General features: G+C 42.1%; 1 protein-coding gene across 1 annotated transcript in view; it reads right to left on the reverse strand.

Annotated features, from left to right (window-relative positions):
• LOC100114360 (kinesin-like protein GA13060) overlaps window positions 1–23,249 on the reverse strand; it is a 228,945-nt gene that overhangs the window by 165,266 nt on the left and 40,430 nt on the right. Inside the window, exon 3 of the mRNA XM_031925859.2 lies at window positions 11,592–11,733. Within this exon, the coding sequence (XP_031781719.1) occupies window positions 11,592–11,733 (142 nt within the window). The remainder of the gene's footprint in view (window positions 1–11,591; window positions 11,734–23,249) is intronic.

Genomic DNA, 23,249 nt, shown 5'->3' on the forward strand with positions numbered 1-23,249 from the left:
TTGAAAGCCGGGTGCGACGCTCGAAAAAAATCTCCCTCCGAAAGGAACGCAGAATAAACATTTACACACGCTCATTGATGTGATAATAGAGCTTTATTAAAGCCAGCAGCTCCTCCTCTCAACTCCGCGCGATGCACGAGAGCCGAGCTCACGAGCCATAAAGCAATGACGAGCGAAACGATCGGCCGAGCGCGCGGTGGTTATCTTATCTGCCGGCGCGGGCTCCGACAGGCAATATTCGAGTAATAGCAGTAAATAAGTTAAAAGTTTCCAGAGCGTCTCGCGGGAGAGCGTGCGCTGCACTCGGAGTCGCTGCGCGCGGAGATGCGGCCGGCTGAGAGATAAGCCACGCTCCTCTTTCTCGCCGGGGCATCGAGCCGCGCACGAGCAGATGAGTGACGATTGCCAAGCGCGAGAAAACGAACGTGAGACGCGCGCAGGAAAAAGCCGGGGCGACGCGCGAGGCACAAAAACCAAAGGACTCGGGCGGCCGCGAACAAAGAAGTCACTTCATTGAATCACGGCCGCCCTCGGCTCTCAGCGCGCGCCGCCGGCTCGTGTGATTTATAGGGCCGAGCGCCTCCCACTTGCCGACTCGTCGTCATATATTTTCTCCCTCCGCGCTCTGCTGCTGCAGCCCGCAGCCGTAAGAACAAGCAAAGAGTCGTCGCCGCGGCTGAATTATTCCAAAGCCCATGATTGTTTCATTTTCGACAAAGTCGCCGCCGCCGCGGCCAGGCGAGGAAACTGCGATTGCGCTTGTTACGGGGCGGGCTTTTCTCCACACCTTCTCGAAAATTTACAGCTCTCTTTCCGCCGCCGGCCTTCGAACTCGTTAGCCGCTGATAATGCCCCTCTGTCAGCTTTTTCTGCTCTATATAGCCGAATTAATGTTTCGTCGGATAGGAGGACTTTCATCTCGCTGCCGAGTTTGTGCAGAAGTAGAGTTTGTTTCCTTGATGGTTCAACCGAGACGCGAAAAGATTAATACGAATGCTCGAGTTGCGGTCGAGACGAAAAAAGTTCCCCCTCTCGGCGAGAAACGCATTACCGATGAAAATTCAAGCCTGATCCCTCCGCATATCGTTCCATCATTGCGTTAAATCTCGGCGGAATATGAAAACAACGCACTTGAATTGTTTATGATCGGCGAAAATGAATACGAAAGTAGCGCGCATAGCAGGCGATTCCTGGCCGGTCTTTTTATAGCCTGCTTTTATTTTCAGATCCGTCTTCTCGCGCTGCCCTCCCCGATGTGTACGCAGAAGAAATCTCGCGCGCAAAGCCCATCCGCGATCCAATTGGCGCGCGTGCGCCCTGATAAATTCCTGAAAACGTACGAGTCACCGCGCCGAGGGTGGAACGTCGCGTCGCAAGAACTGTAATGGATTATCCGACGGGCTAGGGCCGGGCTCCGATCGCTGGTAATCGAATACCGGTTAGGGTTAAAATCCATCGACTCCTCCTTTTCTGACTCTTCTTCCACGTTTGCTCTCGACTCGCGATCAGTGGCTTCCGATACAAAACGCTCCAGTTATTTGCCGTAAGAAACTGTCGCTGCAAAAAGAAACTCGGGCCCTGCACTTTTCGTCGTGTTCATTTGTTCATCGAAGCGCGTATTATACGCGCGAATCGAAGTTAATGGAATCGAATACAAATATTTACAGAACCTTGTATGCGACCGGGCGATACGCACAACCCGTGTACGCGAGCGCGCGACAGAAAGACAGTATTGATGAATACACATGCGCAACAGCACTCCCCACGTCAAAGCTCGAAGTAATTTTCGTCGGCAGGAGAGCTCTGGGACAGACAAAAGAGAGCGAAAAATGATAAACGGGAAGAGATGCATTTGCGGGCTTTCTGCTAGCTCTTACTCTCAAACATTGTTTATGGCGCTGGAAAAATTGAAGGGACGCGAGCGCGCGCATAAAGGCGAGAAAATATGATTGGTACAAGCGCGCGCGAGTGACGGGCGATCTCAAGGGGTAGTCCTCGGGATAACACATTCGTGCACTTCACATATGCGATAGCTCGGTCACCCGCGTGCACAGAGCTATCGGCGCGCAGGCGAAAAGTCGCGCGCTTGCAGATGCGTACACGGCGCCTGCAAGTGGGCGAGGGAGGGAGAGAAAGTATCGCACGGGCCCTTTAATCTTCGCAGATCAAAACGGGCGCGCCAAGAACGAGCCCCTCTCCGCGGCTGCGACTCGAGGAGCTGATTGCTTCGCGTAGTCGCGCGGAAGCTTAACAGCATTTCAAAGGCCGTGCGGCAGTCGCGCCGCCGCACGAAAAAGAATGAGAGTGGCACGCGCGATGCCCGCTGCACAGCCGAAGAAAATTGCATTGTCATTATAGAGAATCACGCGTCGGACCCGCAAACCTGACACTCGGACTTTTTGCCGTTCGCTGCAGAGACGATTCCCGTCCTACACTGTCCGATGCTAAAAGTAGCCCTCGCCTTCGATCTTCACTCTTCGTCCCGACGATATGTTACGATTGGTTAGTTTAACTATGAACGATCGCCGCATTAACTTTTTCCTCCTGGCCGAGCGAGACTTCGGCTTTAATTGCGCTTGCTGCCGGATCGCGAAGTATTGATTTTTCGTACTTCAGCTTTGTTTTCGCGCGCGGACTCTGAAGTAATTATCGCGCTTTTTTGCTCTATCAGCTCAGAAGTCTGATTCGGTTCAGTGCGAAAGCACGTCATATTAAGGCTTCTTTTAATTAAATTTTATTTTCACAAAACATGCATTTCTTTTAAGTATATTCTTGTATCGAATTTCAATGTATTCCAATTTCTCAGTATATGTATATATGGTATTGAATTGAATCCGTTCCCATTCATTCGATCCAAGCAAAAATATCAAAGCTTGATATGTAATATGGTTTTTTAATGAATCTGGAAATACTAATTCTGACGTTTTTCGGAGAATGCAGCTGAAGTGAAATTGTTAATTATCTCGAAATTCATTATTGTAAAGCTACTGTATCTGACATGAATACACGAAATGTTTTAACCGTAATATGCAGCGCCTGCTATATTATTTTTCCAAATTTCTACTTTTACATTCTCGCTGCCTTTTAATTATCGAGGAATAAACATGAAATAATATTTGTTTCATAAAAATGGATTTTCGCTTATCATTCGCAAAAAAGTTGTGTATTTTAAAAATAAGAAAAATAAGAGATCATCTAGAAAAAAGGTTTCGCGCAAAAAACTAGCAAAAAGGAGGGATATAATGGAAAAAAAGTGAAAACGCCCTCATAGCCTTTGCCTTTGGATACTCCTCTTCCTAACGACCTCGTAACGCATTTAAGCCGTCCGTTCCACGGTACTTTTTCCTGTCTCTTGCTAGCGAGTCGTCGCGCAAAAAGGCACGCACCCGCGCGCGCATTCCGAAAGAAGACAAGAGTAAGGAGCTGCAGCGCAAGAAGCGAAAACCAAAAGTACCGCGCACGCGAATCCCTGCCGGAGGTGCGAGCTTTTATTCCTTCGTCTCGCTCCTTCTTTCTTTCTTTTTTTTTATTTAACGCAGACGCGCCTGCGGAACGGGGACGAAGAGAAAATTATGAAGTTGCGCATACTCGCTCGGCGCCTCTGCATCAACTAACATGCGTGCGCCGCGAGCATAATGGGATCAAGAGCACGGGCGCGCGAGAAAAACGAAAGCGAAAACCGCGAGCTAACGAGCGGCGTGCCTTCGCACGCATCCCTTCTTTCAGCGAGTCCTGCAGCTGCAGCGGGTTTATCTGCGTGCGCGCTTATTCCATCAGCAGTATAAGAAGCGACCGCGAAGAATACGCGTAGTTTAAGTGCGTCTGTTTCTCGCGCAGCTCTTGTTGCACATGCAGTGGATATAGAAAAAGGGACTCCGGCTCAGCCTCGTGTTTATGCCTCACCTATCATAACGCGCCTGTTCGTCTTATTTATGCATTGGTCCCGTCGCTCTGCAAAACATTCGCCGAAACTTTTATTTTTCCATGCTCTATCCAATGATAGTCGCCACTTTTTACTGTTTGTAGAAAAGGAAGAAATATAAACTTTGAACTAGAGAGCAGTTCGTCTAAAAGTTTGGCGGGCAAAACAATTTTTCCCGTCAATTTCCAATTTTTTGCAGGTGCTCATGCGTTAATTTAAAGAGCTATAACGAGTACGACAGCGAGTCATGCTGTATAATGGAACTCCAGTTGAATGTGGCATATTGCCAGGTTGATAATTAAAATTATAATTGCGCAAAACTTCATTAAATACGTTCGAAAATCGATGCGCGAATCATTTGACAAGGCTTTTTACAGTATTAAGAGAAATAATACACGAGCTCGTGCGAAGTTTGCTGAAACCAATCGTTTATAATAATATATTATTAATTTCCTATGATTAATAATGATTAATAAGCAAGCTACGTATATTATTCTATTTTAAAATTCTTAGTGCTGTATTATCATACTATACATAATGTTAATTACCTCTCAGCACGAGTTCAGAGTATAAACACAATCGTTGGGAGTAAAATGAAAATTTCGTTAAAATAACCAAAAAGAAATATGTAATATAATTCCACGAATGAGCGCATAAATGGAAAAGGCTTTGATTTTGCCAATATTGTACATAAAGACGTATTTTCGGGAAATACATAATGGAAAGAATAGGTTCCGGCGTATTCATTATATACCAATTCCCATAAACGCAAAACTTACGCATGTATAGCATTCTCATCCTAATGGTCCGAAGGAGAAAATCGTCGTGACTCTATGTACGCGCGCGACCCTCGGCAAGCGCTTCAGGGTCACATGACAGCCTCTCCCTATGCGGCCAGACCGCAGACGTGCGGCGCTGATTTCATTTCGAGGACTCATCTTCCTGATTGAGAGTGAGCTGCTCCACTGCAGCCGTAACTTTTCAATCGAGCGACGTCGCAGGCGCGCGCGCGACCCAAAAAGGGAGCCCTACTCCGAGACCAATTCGACGACTGTTCTTTCAGCTGGAAATTCACAGGAATGGATTTTGCCTCTGCGTGAGTCGCTGTCGCTGCTAGATATTTGGAAACTGGTTACAATGCTCCGCCAACTCATCGTGATCGGCTCATGAGCTGTCCGAAGATTACAAGTAAGTGTGGGTAGAAGTAAGCCTGCTATTTTATTGTGCGATGTGCACTGAATATACTTGGAAAAAACTTGTTTCTACCTTTTGAGCTCCTCGTATCTGCAAAGATATTTTTATTGCAAATTTCACTCGGAAAATATCATCATGGCATTCATGAGCGAAAAACATTAATAAAATTCCACTATCCTTTCGAATTGAAAATTTTTCTAAGGAGTGCGTATAAAAGTCAAGACGTGCAGCAGTTTACTCGTCACCATAGAGCTGATAGGAGCTCGGCAAGTGAGGCTGGCGCGATTATTTTTCCCTTCAATGTAAAATAATGTATGAATGGAGAGCGTCAAGCGTTTCATAAAACGTAATGCAGCAGAACCACACACCGAGGAATATTTACCTTCGCCGTAAAACGCGCATATGTAAGTATTGCCACAGGCAGCGATCCTGCGCGCGCGACGAAAGGAAAAAGCTTTTTCTCCGCGACGTTTCAAAGGCTTCGCACGCGGTAGACAATATAATTTATGAAATACGCGCGGCAGTAACGATAAATACGTGAATGAAGTTTCTTCGAGAATCAAATAAAAATGTGAAATATTAAATGGAACCCGTATTAATATAGAAATGACAAGAAATTGCAGCGATGGGTCGCGTTTAAAATCGCGAGCGCGTCGCTTCAAAGGCGCTTCATGCCCACTGAGATATACGCGGATATCAAGCAAAGTGGCCGAAAATTCTGGTAATTTGATTTATGCATTCTGAAAATAGGGAAAAGAAATATCGCAGAAAATTTGGCGACGCTCGCCTTTTAGGGGATCCGCAGGCTGGCGGGTTCGCTCGATCCATTTGGAGTCAACACCCCTTCGTACTGCGCGCGTGAGTCAACTCGTCGTCTGATGAGAAATAAAGTGGCCGTAAATACTGCAGCGCGCTCTTCTTTCCACTCGATCCGCCGCCGCAGAGCCTTTCCTCCCTCCTCTGTGTGCTCTCAAAGTTCGCCTTCTTTCGCGATTAAGCTCGTTAGTATTTGAAGCTTTCATCGCATTTGATACATTTGAAATCCGCCACTGGCCGGAGCGAGCAGATTTCTCAAGCGCTGAATTTCGTGAGAGAATTGCCTCGGCTACGGAGCGCCGCGCATTTCGATGATTTAGCGCGGGCGGAATAAAAATGCTAATAATTTGCAAGTGGCACGCGGCAAGCGAGATACAGTTGACACCGGAGTAAGAGAGAAAAAGCCTCGGGCGAAAAGAGCACGAAGTTAAACTGAATGCGTGTATGCGTATATAGCACTAGGGGCCGTGCGAACGCGGTGCGTTGTATAGTAGCGGCAGCAGCGCGTCGTTCCGCTGATTGATCGATGCTGTTATGCCGGCTGCAGGGAGGGTTGTGCGTTGCTGCGCACACACACGGTATACACACACGGTCGCCGCGCTGCACAGGTTGAGACTGTAATGATCTTCTGAGACGGAAAAAATTCCGTATTCGCAGGAAGTCACGTCATATTTCTCCGGTCTGGCCCGCTGAAATCACGATAATTTATTCCTTGTCTGGCGCGCGCGCGCACCTCTGCGTATATGGGCGCCGGCCGACGCGCACATGGTATAACGTCGACGTACATGGATTTCCATTTCTCTTCTCGCGCCCTCGGCAATCGTTGACGCATTTTCATACTCTTTCGCCAGCCGCCGCGCTGCATCTTTCTCTATCTTCCCTCACTCGCGCGCAACTATACGGTAGTTTACTTCGCAGCCCATCTCGGCAAGTACGCGCGCTCAAAAATCGCTTTCCCGCAGATTTCCCTTTTTTCATGCGCTCCAGCGCGTACTTTGTTAACACCGCAGCTGAGTACAGCAGTGGTGCGAAGTGCTTTCTCCGGAGCGTCTGAACCGCGTCGCGACGAAACGAAAGTTACAGAATTTGTGCAAAAGAACATCAGAACTGTTTTTTTCGAATATATCGTATCGTTTGCCGTGTCAGCCCGCATGGGGCTAAACTTGATTATATTCAGGGCCATTACACGAGGAGCGTAATCAAACGGTTTTAATGGGGCCTCACCGCCGACGCAGGCACTCAAACGGAATTGAAAAATTTATTATGCCTCGAGCCAATTAGTCAGTGAGCATGTACTACACGACCATCGCCGCAGCTTCCTAAGATGCAGAACTACACACGGGACGCCTATCTATCCATCTTTACGAGCACTGCCATCAAATTTGCCTAAAAGTCCGTGCGCTGCCCACATTCACGTTTCCCCGCGACTCTTACAAGCTCCCCAACTTTTTAAGGACACAGCCGTCGCGCGCATGTACACCGTTATGTGCAGTATATACTGATATACGTTCGGGCGCGCACATAGCTTGGTCAGCCGCGCGCGCTCACGCGGGTGTGTGGATTAATTTACAGCGGCTTTTCACGAGGGTTTGATTTATCAGGGATATGATGGAATTTTATGGGACGGCCAAATAAAATACACCGGAGCGCGCTGCGCGTGATCAATCCGGCGTCACCCAGCCCTGCTCTATTATTCTTTTTTGCTCTCTTTCACGTTTCGCCGCATCCGCGCGCGTGTACTGTGCCAAAACATACTGTCATTGCGACATTGATTCAAATCGTTTCATCCGCTATTTTTCTTTCTCGCTTTTCTACACGTTAACACTGCAACACTGCTGATCAAAATCAGTCGATCAGTTGATCTTCGGTACATTTAATTTGTGTTCGATTTATCGGCACATGTATAGGGTTGAAGTACATACTGAAAAAACAAGCACCGATCCTTTTAAAAGCGGCGCTGTTTCAGTAAATCGTTTTGTAAGACGAGGTACAGCGTTATCGCTTTTACAACGATTGTAATTTACACAGCTATAGCATGATTGACCCAAGCCCGCTTAGCATGAGTGAGGTAATGAGGGTCATGCATTATTAATGAAATATACATGCAGCCTCTCGTTCAATCACTTTTTTTTAATTTTCGCATATTACGGGATTAGGAATTGATGCCTTTATATTGTATATAGTATAGCTAAGAAAAATTTCGTAAGGTGAAGGACCGGTAATGGGCAACTCTTTAAAGATTTGCAGAGGTTTGAAAATTGAAACGCTCCCGAGGGGACAGTTGAGCGAGCATTGCTACGAGGCACGATATTGAAAAGAAACCGCTGACTCCGGAAGGAAGTGTCGCGGCAGCGTCGCCCGCGTGAAAGACGCTGGCGCTTTTTTTACGCGACACAAAGTAGCACTTTGCCAAATGACCCGAATCTTTCCGAGCGTCTCTCTCGCTCTCACGCAAATCGTGCACGCAGCCAAGGATTCCTTTCCCATTTGAAAGTTCCGAAATCTGGCTCCCCTCTTCTGTCCCCCGCGCGGATCGAGCCTAAACGCGCTGCCCCTATTGCTGTACTCGGCGAGTCTAGCTGTATACGCTGCCGTTTGCTTCAGATGGCTCCCATTCATTTCGCGCGCGCAAGGACGATAAAAATTGCCGACTGCCATTTTCGGCGGCGCTGCGCACAGCCAACACTTCTCGCCCACGTGCAATCGAGAAAAGGCAAGAGAACGAGTAGCGAGAGAGAAAGAACCGAATTCACGCATCGCCGCGCTCGATAAATCATCGGCGTAGTGTACCCGGGCTCTTTTTTCTGCAATACCCGACGAGGACATAATGATGTTTCTGCGATTGGCAAAAAATGTATGTTTGCGCACGTGACCTACGACCTCGGCGGACCAACGGAAACTTTCACTCTGACTAATGTGTTTCTTCGTTTTTTCCTCATTCAAACGACGTTAGCTAGCTTCCATCAGGAAATCGATGTCCTTTACAATGTGCTTCCGAGGGGCAAATGGCACGTTTGATTATTCCACACGTGCCGTTAATAAATTAACGGCGCAAGTGCATAAATCTATTTGCGATCAGCCGCGAGAGAGCGCCTGTCAATATACCTATTATACGCGCCGAACGACGAGATTCCATTATTTTTATGCTCTCCATAATATATAGACTCTGTGCAGTTATGCCTCAGCCAAAGTTGCGCGCACTCGAGAAGAGACCTAAGCGATCCCTTTAAACTTACTCAGCATTAATCATGGAGCAAGACAGCTGCTTTTCAGAGTTTCACAATTCTCGGTCTGTGTAAACAAAGGGTTGTGTTTACTACAAGTAAATACAGCCAACATTATTCAGAATTTCGCTTTTTCAAAGCGTTGATTGTTTCCGATGCGAGGTAAAAACTGACTCAAAGAATGAGATCCGTTTAAAAATACTCGCCAGGTTATTTTTTCTGTCAAAATACTTTTCAAATGAAACATAAAGTCATTTGCACCGTCCTTGCAATGAATTTAACAATTAAAACGGATTATCATTGTATAGAACAAACGACAATTTTCAAAGTTGACGTCCGTATTACCGTTGGCAGTCTAGCAGGAGATGATCCAGATTAGGAAAAGCGCACACACCAATCGTAAACAAGAGCGCCAAGTCCCCACGACACATTCGCTTTCCACGATAGCATCTGTCCTGCTCCAGCCAAACAATTGCATTTTCACGATCTAATAGGGCAGCGGTATACGAGATGAGAAAAAAAAGCATTCCAAGTTCAAGGAAAGTTGAGTTCAACGACGCGACAGTTCGTTTATCCGTCGAAGGCGATGTCCCGACTGCTCCTACGGATTATACGCGCGCCACAATATCTCGTAATATCCGAAAGGAGTTAAAAGAAGAGAGAAAGGAAGGAGCTACCACGTCTTCCCAATTTGCCATAAATTCGACATTCTACGTTCGCTAAATGTAGTGAGCAGTCTGGCTGGCTGGAATCGCGACAACTGCGACGTCGGCGCGTCGCGCGTCGTATATACATAAAACGAGGCGGAAAAGGGAAGGCGAGAGAGCGGCACAATGAAATTAAAAAGCGCAAGCGCGACTGTCTGAGCTCCTGCTGGCAAAGGTCTTATGAATGCTTCATTTAATTTGGAATCGAGGTATCCCACAAGCAAAAGTCTGCGCTATAGCGTAATTATCCAACTTAAAGGAGGAGAAAATTAAAAGACAACGGTATGCTCACTTTGTTATGGGGAGGAGCGTTTTTGAGAAAGCCGCTATTGTGCACTCACAATGGAGCAAGTATTTATTTTTAGTCTACCCTTTTATAATTAGCCATTTTACTAATTGGAAAACTCTTCGTCTTTACAGTCTGGGGACAAAATGCAGCAAACACACAATATTAATGTGATGGAAAAGCTTTAGTTATCAGTAGGTATGTTACTCGTCCGCATGAAAATTCGTGTTTGTGCAACCCTTCATTGTAAATTTCGACAGATATAAAAGCAGGATTAAATGTGTGCTTAAAGTTCAATCAATTAAAGCCGTTGCAAGGATAATGCGCTTTATTAGGAGTTGGTTGAATTTCGACAATGGGATATCTATACAGATATTCCATTATGCGCTATATACCCTATTATCTCAAAGTACTTTTGTGTTGCGCTAATGACGATAACAAAGACAATTATCATCGGTGCATTCATATGAGTGCGTGCGTCATCTGCGCGAGTTTTTTCCCGTATGCAGCCCTCCTTGTTTTTTTAATTATGATATTCAGACCTCATTTTTAAGGGTATATTTCTTGAAGGCGAAATATAAACTTTGTTGAAGAAGCAGGGAAGTAGCTTAATTGACTTGTCGGAAGCTTTTTGTTCTTGGGTGTGCACTGTTTTTGCTTCAATCTTAATTAGGTATCTTAATTAAACTTTATTTATTAGAAATGGAAGGTATTTTTAAGTTTACTCTATAATATAACATTCATTCCATTGGAATTTGACAAATTTTGAAGAATCGAAAACTCGTTAAAAACTTGTGACTCAATTTCGTCTGCTTAGTCAAACAGCAGTGGCAGAAGGAAATTTAATCACAAAAGCCGCAAATGCTATTAGAAACAATGAAGAGAGGGGAGAAAAGAGGCTAAATAATAAGGAACGAAATCAATTATAAATGGAACTCCGCAGCTTACTATGTAATATCAGAAAATTGGGCTGAAAAGTGCAGACGCCTTTGAGCTGGACGTCAACGTGATAAACAACGAAAATGACAGGCTCGTGGAGCTCGCGGGCTTCACTCTTTGAGCTAATCACGTCAGGTAGGTAACCTACTGATTAAAACAGTCCTGTTCCCTTCTCATTATTATTGTTATTGGAAAGAAGGCAAGCCAATTCGACCCGACACCGCATGTATCCATCTAGTTTGTAAGCATTTTTAATCCATAGTATAATTTGTTATTTAGCTTTGTATAATTAATTACGCAGATCTGCCTTATGAAAAGCTTCGTAACCGTCTAACTTTCGAGATTATTGAATACAGCTCATGTTTATGAAATGGATATTGTGTCTGGTCTTCTTTCTTAATTAAGTTTCTTAGATGCTCAACTACATCGATCACGTGTTCGCGAGCTTTAAACGTATATTATGGTAGTTACTGTTAGTAATAAAATAAAAATATATCTCTTACCATCGAAATCAGTCTTGGATTTATCCAGGCTTGTTGCATATTGTCATCTAGATATCGCTTGGCTATCCGTGTAATATCATGTGACTCTTTCTTATGTGTGGCAACACTTAGAGGTGGAGGTTGGACATCGTAGACATTACTTCTGTAAGTATAATAAGAAAAACATTAGCTTTATCACTATAAAATATGAGTAGGGACACCTTCCCTCTCTACGCGCGCGCGCTTGCCTACTGACAATCATATTGTGCCACTTCTTCACTGCTTATGCTAAACCGATATCGTCTCGCTCGACGTCAGCTATTCCTCTAATACGACACTACCCCTCCAGTTTTCACACCTCAGAAATTTTGATATGAAAACTCACCACCTCAGTGCGTATTTATCTGTTGGCTCGACAACTCCTGAGCCAACGACGATAATCAAGAGATTTCCATCAGTTCTCGCGCTCGCCCTTATAGGTATTTTAAGATCTGCGATTACAATGAAAGTTTATTAAATGTTTTATTATTTGTATATTATTTTAACGTGAACTCACTCATTACAGATTGACTATTATACGTTCTTAGAAACTGACTGTATTGGAATTTTTTTTAAACTGTCGACAAAAAATATTCGTAAGTTTTCCAATTGTAATCATTACTTAGTATATTGTGCCTTTGTTAATTATACATTTTGTTTAATAAATCAGTGGTTCTGAAGAGACTGAAGAGGAAGAATAAGGCCTCCGAATCGCTGACCTTTGAACAAATAATCACTCGTGGAGATTATGTACTACCTAATTAAAATATGCTTGTATTTATTATCATCATAAAACCCGTGGTAATGATTTAATCATTTACAAAAAACAGCTAAATATTTGTAAAAGGTTACAAGCTACAATACTCTAAACGTCTTTTTACAGATTTACATTCTTCTGGCACTCTCTTACTCTTTTGTACAGTTTTTCGAAATCATCTTTTAATCTTAATTACAGTTTGTCATAATTTTTTATAACACTCGCAATTTCTCACATTTATATTTACAGTTTTTGTCTCAAAGTAGAAAAATAATGATCACAAGACGCTGACTATGGTGGATGCATGAACAAATTTCATATAATTTAAATTTACATAGTGCAGTAAAATGTGATATTATGTTGCCATATATTAATATTATTATTTTCGTCATCATTACTCTTTGCTCAGAGACATCTTTGTTTTTCGTTCAAGGTATCAAAAGTGGGTGTAAACAAACGTATATGCATTTGTGATCTTGTTATCTTGATTAAGTAGATGTTTGAGAATTTCGAGTATACGGGATGGGCATAATTAGATTGCACATGTCGTAGAGCCGTATCGAGATTGAAGAGCCACATACATAAATGGATGTGTGACAAAGTAATTATCTGTAACTATGATGTGGTACACTAAAGTTTACATGAAGAGCGAGCGAGAGCGAGGCTCTCTGGCACTGTGTGTACGGGATCATTATGAGCCAGAGGCGCACGAAATTAACGGTCTCTCTACTGTTCGGGCAATGCATCAAACTGATTCTATTGTGTATCAAACCACAATACCTACTGCACGAATTTCGCCACAATGAAGACCGATACTTAAGTCATACGACCGCAGCTAGTAATTATTACGCCCCGGGAAGTTGGCATGCTTAGCGCACTCTATCTATACGATTCTCGCCTACAACACTAAATACTCTGCTATACTTGCGGTAGCAAAAGTGAATAGATGTAAAATCTCCAATGATCACTTGTGCAACAAAGAACAACGTAAAGATTTAATTTTTTAAGTTCGATCAATTCACGCTAATCGTTACTTACGTAAAATACCGTATAAAAGTGCAATGGTCTTACGGCGCTAGTGTAATCCATAGTAAATTAGAGAAGGAAGTTCACGCTTTAGAATGTCGTTAAGCCAAGTTAGAATTCAGTATAAGTGAATTATAGAAATTTATTGCATGGCATCTGCAGCTCAAGTTCTGCGATGAACTATCTGTTAGTTTAGTACTCTATTTGAATTACGACTCGTAAATGGGCTTCGCACTTAAATCCCGCCAGGTGAGTATTAGCTTTCATGGCAATGTGGTAGCTTTTAAGAGTGCACTCGTAACTCGAAATCGCACTTTGATAACACGCATAAAATTTGGCAGGAACGACTTTCCTCTTCTTTTTACAGAAACGGTACTCTTACTCGCGATAAAAAGGAGGTAAACATTTATAGATGCTATCAACTTTTATAAATCATTGAACGTAGGGTGTAGATAAACTAAGACTTCTCGATCATCGTTTAGTCAATACAATAGAATTTTTCTTCTTCAAATTGCTGCTATTGAAAAACAACACTTACTTTGTCGCACTTTGTCGTAGAATTAGTTTATATGAGTGTAAAAATGATCGATGGTCCGAAGCGAGTAAGCACATTACTTCGATTGTAAAAAACCGCAGAAGCAGCTTACAAAGCATTCACTGTTGAGTGCTTTGACACGAAGATTGAGGAAACATAGCAAATCATAAGCATTTTACTCATTGGCAGTGATTTTAAGAACAAAGACTCCCATAAAGAGTAGACTACGACGACCGGACCGCTTACCATAAATAAGCGTCTAATACTATGCTGTCGTCGATCGTTCCTATAGTCTTGCGGTTGGCGACGCGATGACGGCAGTTTTATCCCTCCTCCGACTCTTTTGTATAGGCTTTGCTCTTTACTTGGCTTGTTTTTCTCCTCAGCTCACTACATTATTTATGCAAGCAATTACCAACAAGCTAAATGAGCAGCAGAAAAATAATAGATCCATCATCGTGTAGTGCTTTGCAGCACTTTCATTCATGCGAAAATAAATAAGTTGCTGGATATACTCTTTTCAATATTGTTCAAGTCAACTGTGCTGATTTACGGGGCGAATGAAAAATTATTCAAAGTATATGTGAGACAACGTGGAACAGTCAGTATAACACGAGTATATAGGTATACGCAAAAATTTCGACTGCTTTCGCAAATTGCGATGCGAGGAAAGGTTCGATTAGCAAACAATGAGAGCACCTCGATCTGGGCCTGGAAATTAAAAGATAGCTATGCGCAAAAGATAGGGATGCGGCCAAGTGCCGGCTAAAGGACGACAAGGAATGCGCGCTGATCAAAGAGGGAGAGGGCGGACATGAGCGTAGGTGTGCACTCGGGTTCTGAGTATATAGCGCCGCGACGAGCCTTGCAATTGTTTTCAAGGTGCATTGCGAGCCGCGCAAGCTTAGAAAGAGAAAGTCATCGGGGAGGAGAGATGCTTTCTTCTTTTTAATCCTCATTTAGTTTCTCCTTCTCTTTATTCCGCTCTGCCGCTTATTCTTCTCTTTCGCCTTTCTCTCCTTCTTTTTGGACTTCCTCCGCTTCATTCGATTCGCCGAGGTGCTCAAGATTCCTCCGCGCACAAGAATGCGAAAAAGATGCTAAGCGCCAACCGCAGTTGTACATGCATGCCGGAAAGCATACGTCTTCCTATATCTCGGCTGGGCACATGTAAAAGCGTGGGAGTTGATAATTCGAAGAGTGGCGGCTGTTCCTCGCCGCGAATGCCTCCTCGTATCTTATCCAAGCCCATTGAATAAATTAAATAATTTTGAAGCAATAAAAGTTGGTACGTGATAAAGTCGGACTAAGTTTCGCCATGTGCGTAAATGCAATGCACATATGGATTGTTTAAAAATATTTACAGCGAAATTCATTTTATGAAATATGGTCGGAGAAAGTATTATACTACATAAAAAGCAATAAACCTGTCGGTGTGACCCATTTCGTGAAGATTGAATCCCGAGATAATCCGCGTTCTTCGTGCATCTATTTTGCTCCGAGAACTGCAGCAGAGAGACGGGATTCGTGTTGAATATAAGTGCACTACAGAATTCGCCAGAGTATAAAAGCTCAAGAACGCTGAATGCATTTTCCGTTCCGTCAACGAAATCCAGGCGATCGTGTTTGTCTCGCCTGCTCTTGCGCACCGCCTCTTTCTCTGGCACTCTTCTTGTACTCAACACTCTACTCGCGACTCTCTACATATTTTTTTATTACATTTTTGTCTTTTTCCGACTGGTTTGCGCGACGATGTGTCTTGCTATACACACAATTGGAAACGCTGCGCGCGCCGCTTCACACAAATAGACCACGGGAAAACGCGCGTGGGATGCCAGGAGTCTTACATGTTTTTGGCTGTGTTCTTCAGCGCTTCCGGGTGAGAGGATCTTTAGTGCACACCGCAGAGTTTGAGATTATCCGCAAGGCGAACATAAAAACGGATGCTCGTGTTGTCTCCGGCTCTGTGTGTAATGTACACTCGTGAAATTTTTTCGCAGATCTTGAAGATACGGCAAAAGTTCGAAAAGAATTATGTTTGCGAGTTTTATTCCGTTAAATCTCAGAACTCGTAAGTTTAGTGATTGTCTGGGCAGATATAATCTAACTAGTATCTGCTATTATTTTTGACTGTCGAAAATTATGAAAAAATGTAAGAAAATCTGCAAGTGTATGTAATATATTAGTCAATAGTTAAAGTAGACTTAGATGTAGTTAGGTATAGCATATGAGCAACCCGAGTAGGAGTAAGAAGACAGTTTTGGCATAAGTGGCACACCGCATGTATATCTTCATTCTATACGCACCAATTGTGATAAGGGGAACAGGAAAGTGCCTAGGTATATATGAGCTACCTATATCTATTCCAACCACTAATTATATAGAGAGAGTCAGAAAGATCAAGCAGTAGGAAAAAATCAGAATTAAACTGTTTATTATTTTTTGTAACTGCTACTCTATGGCTCGGTGCTGTACTATGCCTGATTCTACATGCTCATATACCGCTAGAGTTGCGATTTTTTTCTTCGTGCAAACTCCATTTTCGTATTGATGGAAATTTCAAAAGCTTTGCCAGGATACATACAAGAGAGTCGCTTATAGTCACGCAGAAGATATTTTCGACGCGATATTAAGCTTGTTTTTTTTAGGCCGCGAAGACGCAAGGAAGGACGAAGAAGGCGAAGAAAGCGATAAGATTGCCAGTCATTATCGGGGGCATAACGGAGACCGGTAGCCTTCGCGAATGACGTGCATGCGCGCGTGATAAGTTTCACGCCGCGCCGGAACAAAACGCTTGCATAATGTATGTGTATGTATGCTAGGTGAGACGAGCAATAGAGTGCGCATACCAGAGGAGTGCCACGGCAGAAGCCTCAGATTTACTCGTGCTGAACAGCAAGAATTCCGAAGCGCATGCAACCATGTACCAAGTAAAAGACTCGCCGATGATCGCCGCGAAAAATGCTGTAAACGAGTATGGTATAAGGAAATGGGCGAATGATAAATTTTTATGTGAATGTCAAACATATTGAAGATAATATCTATAGATAATATTTTATGAAACTATAGAATTTACTTATATTGTAAAGCATGCGCTATATTATTAGCGCGTAAAGTGAGATTATACATCGTAGACCTGCGTAATAATAATTAATTTATTTTCGACTTAAAAACCATTCGTAAAGGCTTTTCATTGTCAATAGCTTTCAGTAATGCTTTTTAATGAAAGTATTTAACACTACATCATTTAAGTTCATTGTGGCGCTAACGTTGCGGGTAATAACGATCTCTGATATACAAAGCGATGTTTTGAAATTAAGTATCTATGTTCTAAATAATTCAAAATGAAATTCGTTCTTTACATAGTGCATACATTCAGTGTTAATTTTTCAAATGAAATTGGGTGAACCGATCTCGCTTATTTCCTGGAAGTTAGTCAAACAGGAAGCTGTGATTTAGTCTGTGGCAGCGTGTCTGCCGTGGCGTTGTCAAGTGATTTGTAGTCAATTGTTCTTCACGTTGTTATAGAGCTATATTATCACATAGCGTCCAAAGAATTGAGTTTTCGCACACACACACACACTTAACTTGACTACAATCTTAATAACTAAACGTAACAAAAAAGAAACTGAGTATATAATCGATTTGAATCGTGTATATTATAAAAATTACAAAATGACAACGAATTTGTATACATATAAATAAAAGGTGTTGATTGTGGGTATTCAACGAAAAAGATTCATGTGTCCCTCAACATCCGCTATATTTATGCAATGAATATTTTTTAAAAGAAAGTCCTCCTCTCTCTCTCTCTCTCTCAAGTCTGTCGATGAAAAGTGGAACAGTTCCAAGAAGTTTCACACAAGCAGGTGTCTGTGATGCAGAGCGTGAGGATCGTTTTCTTATAATCTTGTTGATCATTATGAGCGCCAATTCTCATGTGAAATATAAAAGCTCCGATTAATGATAAATAAACTTGATCCGACTCACTGAATGCTTCATATTGACAAGATATAATTATGCAACACCCAGTCACATATATCTCGCGGATGCAGAGCATGCAAAGCGTCGCGGGAATAGGATTACAAGCGAAAAATAACTGCAAAATCGAGATCTACGCTCAAATTTATGATACATATCAGTACACATCAGATTCTGCACGTTTAAAATTTATTTTTCAGAAAGTTTTAAGACCTATAGACATTTACGACTAGTTAAAAGACCTCGAACAAAGGATTCTCCGATCAAAGTTCGTGTATTAGGATATTTAACCAGTCAAAAATCGATTTTCACAAAGATAAAATTCATGCCTCTATTGCTTATTTTTGCCTTTTTACATAATATGCACGATCGTCGTATAGGGCGTGAAAAGCCAAGGATTTGGTCGGTTTCCTTAGGAGCCGCCACCTAGGATGCTGACTCTATATAGCCAAGATCCGAAGAAGCGGGAGCACGCTTCCCCTTGCAATATTATGATAATGCGCACTTGTATTCATATGCGCGCCGATGGGGTCCCGTCAAGGGCAAACGAGGCGAAGAGAGGACATTAATGCAGACATGATCGACACTCTATGATTTCGCAAGGCGCTTCTTTGGATGTATAAAAATAACAGTGCCAATTTTAGACGTTTTCGCTTTGGAATAATGTACTACGCTGTTTGTAAAAATGTCAGAACATTGTAGAATTGTGTACGTAATGCAATTTTCGTGAGCGAAATTTTATTTTCTTTATCTACTTTAGATAGAGTACCTAGAGTTCGTAAAACTTCTTTTTATGCTTATATGAGCTCAAGAGTAGAACATTGTTCGAAACAGCTGACCATTAATCAGGTTAATTAGAGCATACGAAGACAAGTTTCACGAACTAAAAGTAAATGCTAGATGAATCAAATTACTAAAAGATATTCACTATATACAAATCAACAGTTTTGTTGAAATTTTACAATCGCGATTCATTTCAGTAGATAATTATGTACTAACTGCTATTTTATCGAGAATTCATTGTTAAGAAAGTACTTGTATGTACTCTTTCTGGTATTGAAAATCGTATCTATCATAACTCATGGTGCGTGTGTATGCCAAGATAATTTTATTACAGTAATCCCAAAATTGTGAATATAGATACGCTGTTATTCTTGGATGAACCACGTAGTAATTTTAAGTAACTCCACGCTTAGCATAAAAAACATGTAAATATACGTACACCAATTGCACTTTAACCCAGATACCTCGAGCGTGATGCGCAAATGTGCGAATCGACAAGAAGTATTTTATACAAGTACGCGCGCGCCCTTAAACCGACCGCGCCCATCCATATTCATCAAGTCTTTTACGAGGCCTTCCAATGTCGTATACTTTCGGTTATATAAGAGGCGCGGCAAACACTTTTCGAGCGAGAAAAATTAATTCCGTGGCACGATTTCTATCGATCATCGTCTCACTTTCAGCATTCAAACCAACAAAGCCTCAACTTCTTACATACTTTTTACAGTACACATTATTTTAATCTATTATAGATATACCTATACTCTGCTTGAATTAAAAGATAATTATATCAACTATTGGATTTCAATGCTTCATTATACAGTATACATTTTATTTACGTGTACATACCCACTGAATCGCACATCGTAATAATTATCAAAGAGTTTTCTACAGCGAAGCAGAGCGTGGGCAAAAGCAAACGAGGTTGCCAATCTGCAAATAGTGCACATAGAAATACGCTACATTCAACAAATTAATCAATTAGCAAACCAGCGCAGCTGTATTTGTAGTAACATACATCAGTAGTGGTAATTGATAAGTTGAAATGCAAATAGAATCTGTATAATTAATCGATATACCATCGTCCAAATGTCTAAATATTCCGCAAGAAAAGAGGAAAGTCCGGTATTCAAGAGTAATTTCACCAGAAGGTTCTCTCTTTCCGCGTATCTTTCAGCTGTTGCTGCCGGTACTCGTTACTGCTACTGAGCTGGGAGAATCTCGAGGGTCCCGTATACGTACATCCACTAACAATGTAAGGTAGGCTGGCAGTCACGACGTGCGAAACAGGTGACGCCCCCTCGTATTCAAAAGCTTGTGCAAAAGCCGTGAGTGTCGCTCGTGGATATTACCGAATAATTTAAGGATATTTCATTCGCTCCGCCGGAATAATTCATTCGCCCTATACAGCCAGATTTCCGAGCGCGCATAATATGCAAGATTGGCACGTGGCCTGCTACACGAGGCCCTACATTGACGACTATAACGCTGTGATTGCTAGTTTATAGCTGTACTTAATTTAGCAGCAGGAATTATACTGGTTGGGAGAACGGAAAAATGTATTCGTTGTTTGTCGCGTGCGTGCTTTTAACTCGATTCATTGCAAATGATCAGTTGAATTCCAAAAACAATTTGTAAAATCCTCGCATTTCATTTCAAAGCATTGTCGTTGCTTTATTTTAATTTTCTCTGCAGCAAATTACTCTTGTAACTCGAATTAAATCAGACATTCCTGCAATGCTATGCATGATTTTTTTTCAACTCGAGTTTTGAATTCCGCAGATATTCGCGCAGCTCGAATTCAGACTACCGATGCAATAAAACATATGCAAATAAATTGAAACAAATAAAAAAATTGTGCTGCGAAAGTCGAGGTCGCAGCAGACAGCTATAGTCTGACAATAGCGTTACGGGCAGTAGAAAAAAGAGCATCGAAAATACGAGTCGCGTATAATGTATACGTATACGCATCTCCGAAAATTCGGCAAAGCGAGAAAAAAATTGATGCACAGCTGGTGTCGCACAATGAAGCCAGCGAGCCGTGCAGTGTGGCGCGCGAACGCGAGAGCCGCAGCCGGTCGCGAGGGGATGAGCAAGAGCATAACGGAGCTACGCAGAGGCATCAGCAGATTTAGCTCATATATAGGAAGGGATGGGAACTCGTGGAAGGCTTGGAAACGCCTGCGGGACGTAACGGCGTGGAATCGCATCGCGGATGTCTACGTCGCGACGTCGCGCAGATATCCGGTGCCCGAGCTACGTGTATGTGTACGCATTCGCGTACGTGCGCAGCTCGCGCCAGAGATATGATTCCCGGGATAACGATTCGCCGCCGTATATTCTTTCGCGTGGTCTACGACTAACGAGTAGAATCACGTGGCGGCACAGCAGCGGCAGTCCGGAGCAATGCACACCCCCCTACGATGCTCGTCTATTGTGTTATGACAAATCGAGCTCCGTCACCGGACTCGGCGTAATTTAGACGAGGCTTTCGGATTTATCAACGATGCTCAATTTATGTTTTCAAGTAGTTCCGCTCTGGAAAATCAATCAATCATTACAGATTCAATGCGTGTGCGTAAATTTAGTGTCGTATACGACATTCAAAGATATCCGGACGCGAAGAACGTATGGCTGTATATAAAACATTCTTCAGAGACGATGAGAATGCTTGATAAGTAGTAGACTTACAACTTCCATTTGATTGTACTCCGTCTGCTTATGCAGCGACATTGTGTTATTGCCTAGTGAGGAGACTTTACAATGATAGCTACGTGGTGGGACCGATGAGTCGATGTATTCAGATGTCAAGTCGTTAGCTCATAATATCTACTGCACAATACCTGTACTTCCTCTTTTCTTCGTAAGGTTCTCACCTTTGTAACATCCTCTCGCATACACGGGCCGTTGTTGATTTATCCGTGTATTTAATATTTTTACCTATTGTTCGCGCAGGCTTCGGAAGACGCACAACTGTTATCGTGAATATGACTCCGCGACCGGCATCTATAATTTTCAGCGAAGGCGACTCAACGCGAGTGTTCATAAATTTATACCTTGTCGATTACTCCCTGGTAAGTACTCGGGTAATGGTTATGCATGCGTGAATTATTGCTCGATTTCTTCGAGTAGAATCCATGTATTTCCTCGTACGCCTCTTTCGATCCGACATTATTTTTCATGATAGGTAATTTCTCTGTACCTGTCGTCTATTATGACGTACGCACTTTATGAATTGAACTAATCGTGCTTGCAGCGCAAGCAGGTATCCATGCATCTAACGTATAAGCATTTTGTCAAGTAACTAAGTTAACAAAATTTTGGATGAAAAATGATATTTTGCTATATTTTCTTTTGCATTATATTATAAACGCAACAATATGCGAAAGACTGAATGTAGAGTCTCATTGATTGTCTCAGGGATTACAATATATTTGCCTAGTATTAAAACTTAATTCGATAGTAGATTTGAAAAAAATGGTATAAGTTCGGTGGCGCCAGCACTCGGCGACGGCTGGAAGCTGCGTCGCGACGCCGTGCACCCCTCCTACAACTGCTACGTCGGAATGCGTTTACACGATTTCAAACTGCTATCCCAAGTTGGTAAAGTAGGAGTTGCCATGATAACGTTTCCATTCGATCTATATGTCATGCAGACGCACATTTAAGAATCATCTGGATTCTATTCGCACTTGTAGTGCAAATTCGATTAAATTGTGTACATTTTTATCTTAAATGAATGAATCTCTTTATGTGTGTATATATATATATTACTCTTACCAAAATGAATTTAGCTTACCTTTTTAAAATGTTTTTTAAAGCGCTATTTTACTTAATATAGCAACTAAGTCATTATCTAGTTACATACAATTTGATATTTCTATAGCAGTCGTTAAAAAAAAATTTTTTTCAGTTATTTATAAGTATCTTTATACTGATGTATTATTTTGAAAACGTTTTATCAACTTTCTTTTTACAGTCGAAAGCAAAAAGCATGATCAGTTAGAAATTGATTGAATCTAATCAAATCTGTTAATTTGGGGGTGAACGTTTTACAATGTACTTAACAGTCTGGGAATTAAGTAATGATTTTTAATCATAATTGATTATATAATACTTTTGAATTAAACATAAACTTTAGAGTAAATTTCGCATTTGGCTGTATCAAGTAATTTAAGCTTTGTGAACTTTAATAAGCCAAGACCAAACTAATCCATTCTCAACTATAGCTTGTTCTTAATCGCACTGTCCAGCTGAGCAAGCCGCTAAAACAAGAACTAAGAGAAACTGACGTTAAAACTACAGCTGTTTGGACCAAGCGGTTTCACTTCTAATGCGTATACGGATTTTAGGAAATGAATAGCATTTCTGAAATTCTGGCTCTATTTGGAAATATATTATTTTCTCTAAGAACGCTTTGTTAATATTAAATCGATATGCTATTCAAATTGCCTTTTTCATACAATATATTATAGTACAAAAGCATTTAAGTAAAAACTTAAAATAAACGGGACATTTTGGCATGAATGCAATTGATCTTATTTAGAGAAGATACAAA

Source organism: Nasonia vitripennis (genome assembly GCF_009193385.2).
Source record: "Nasonia vitripennis strain AsymCx chromosome 3 unlocalized genomic scaffold, Nvit_psr_1.1 chr3_random0005, whole genome shotgun sequence".
NCBI classification, from domain to species: domain Eukaryota; kingdom Metazoa; phylum Arthropoda; class Insecta; order Hymenoptera; family Pteromalidae; genus Nasonia; species Nasonia vitripennis.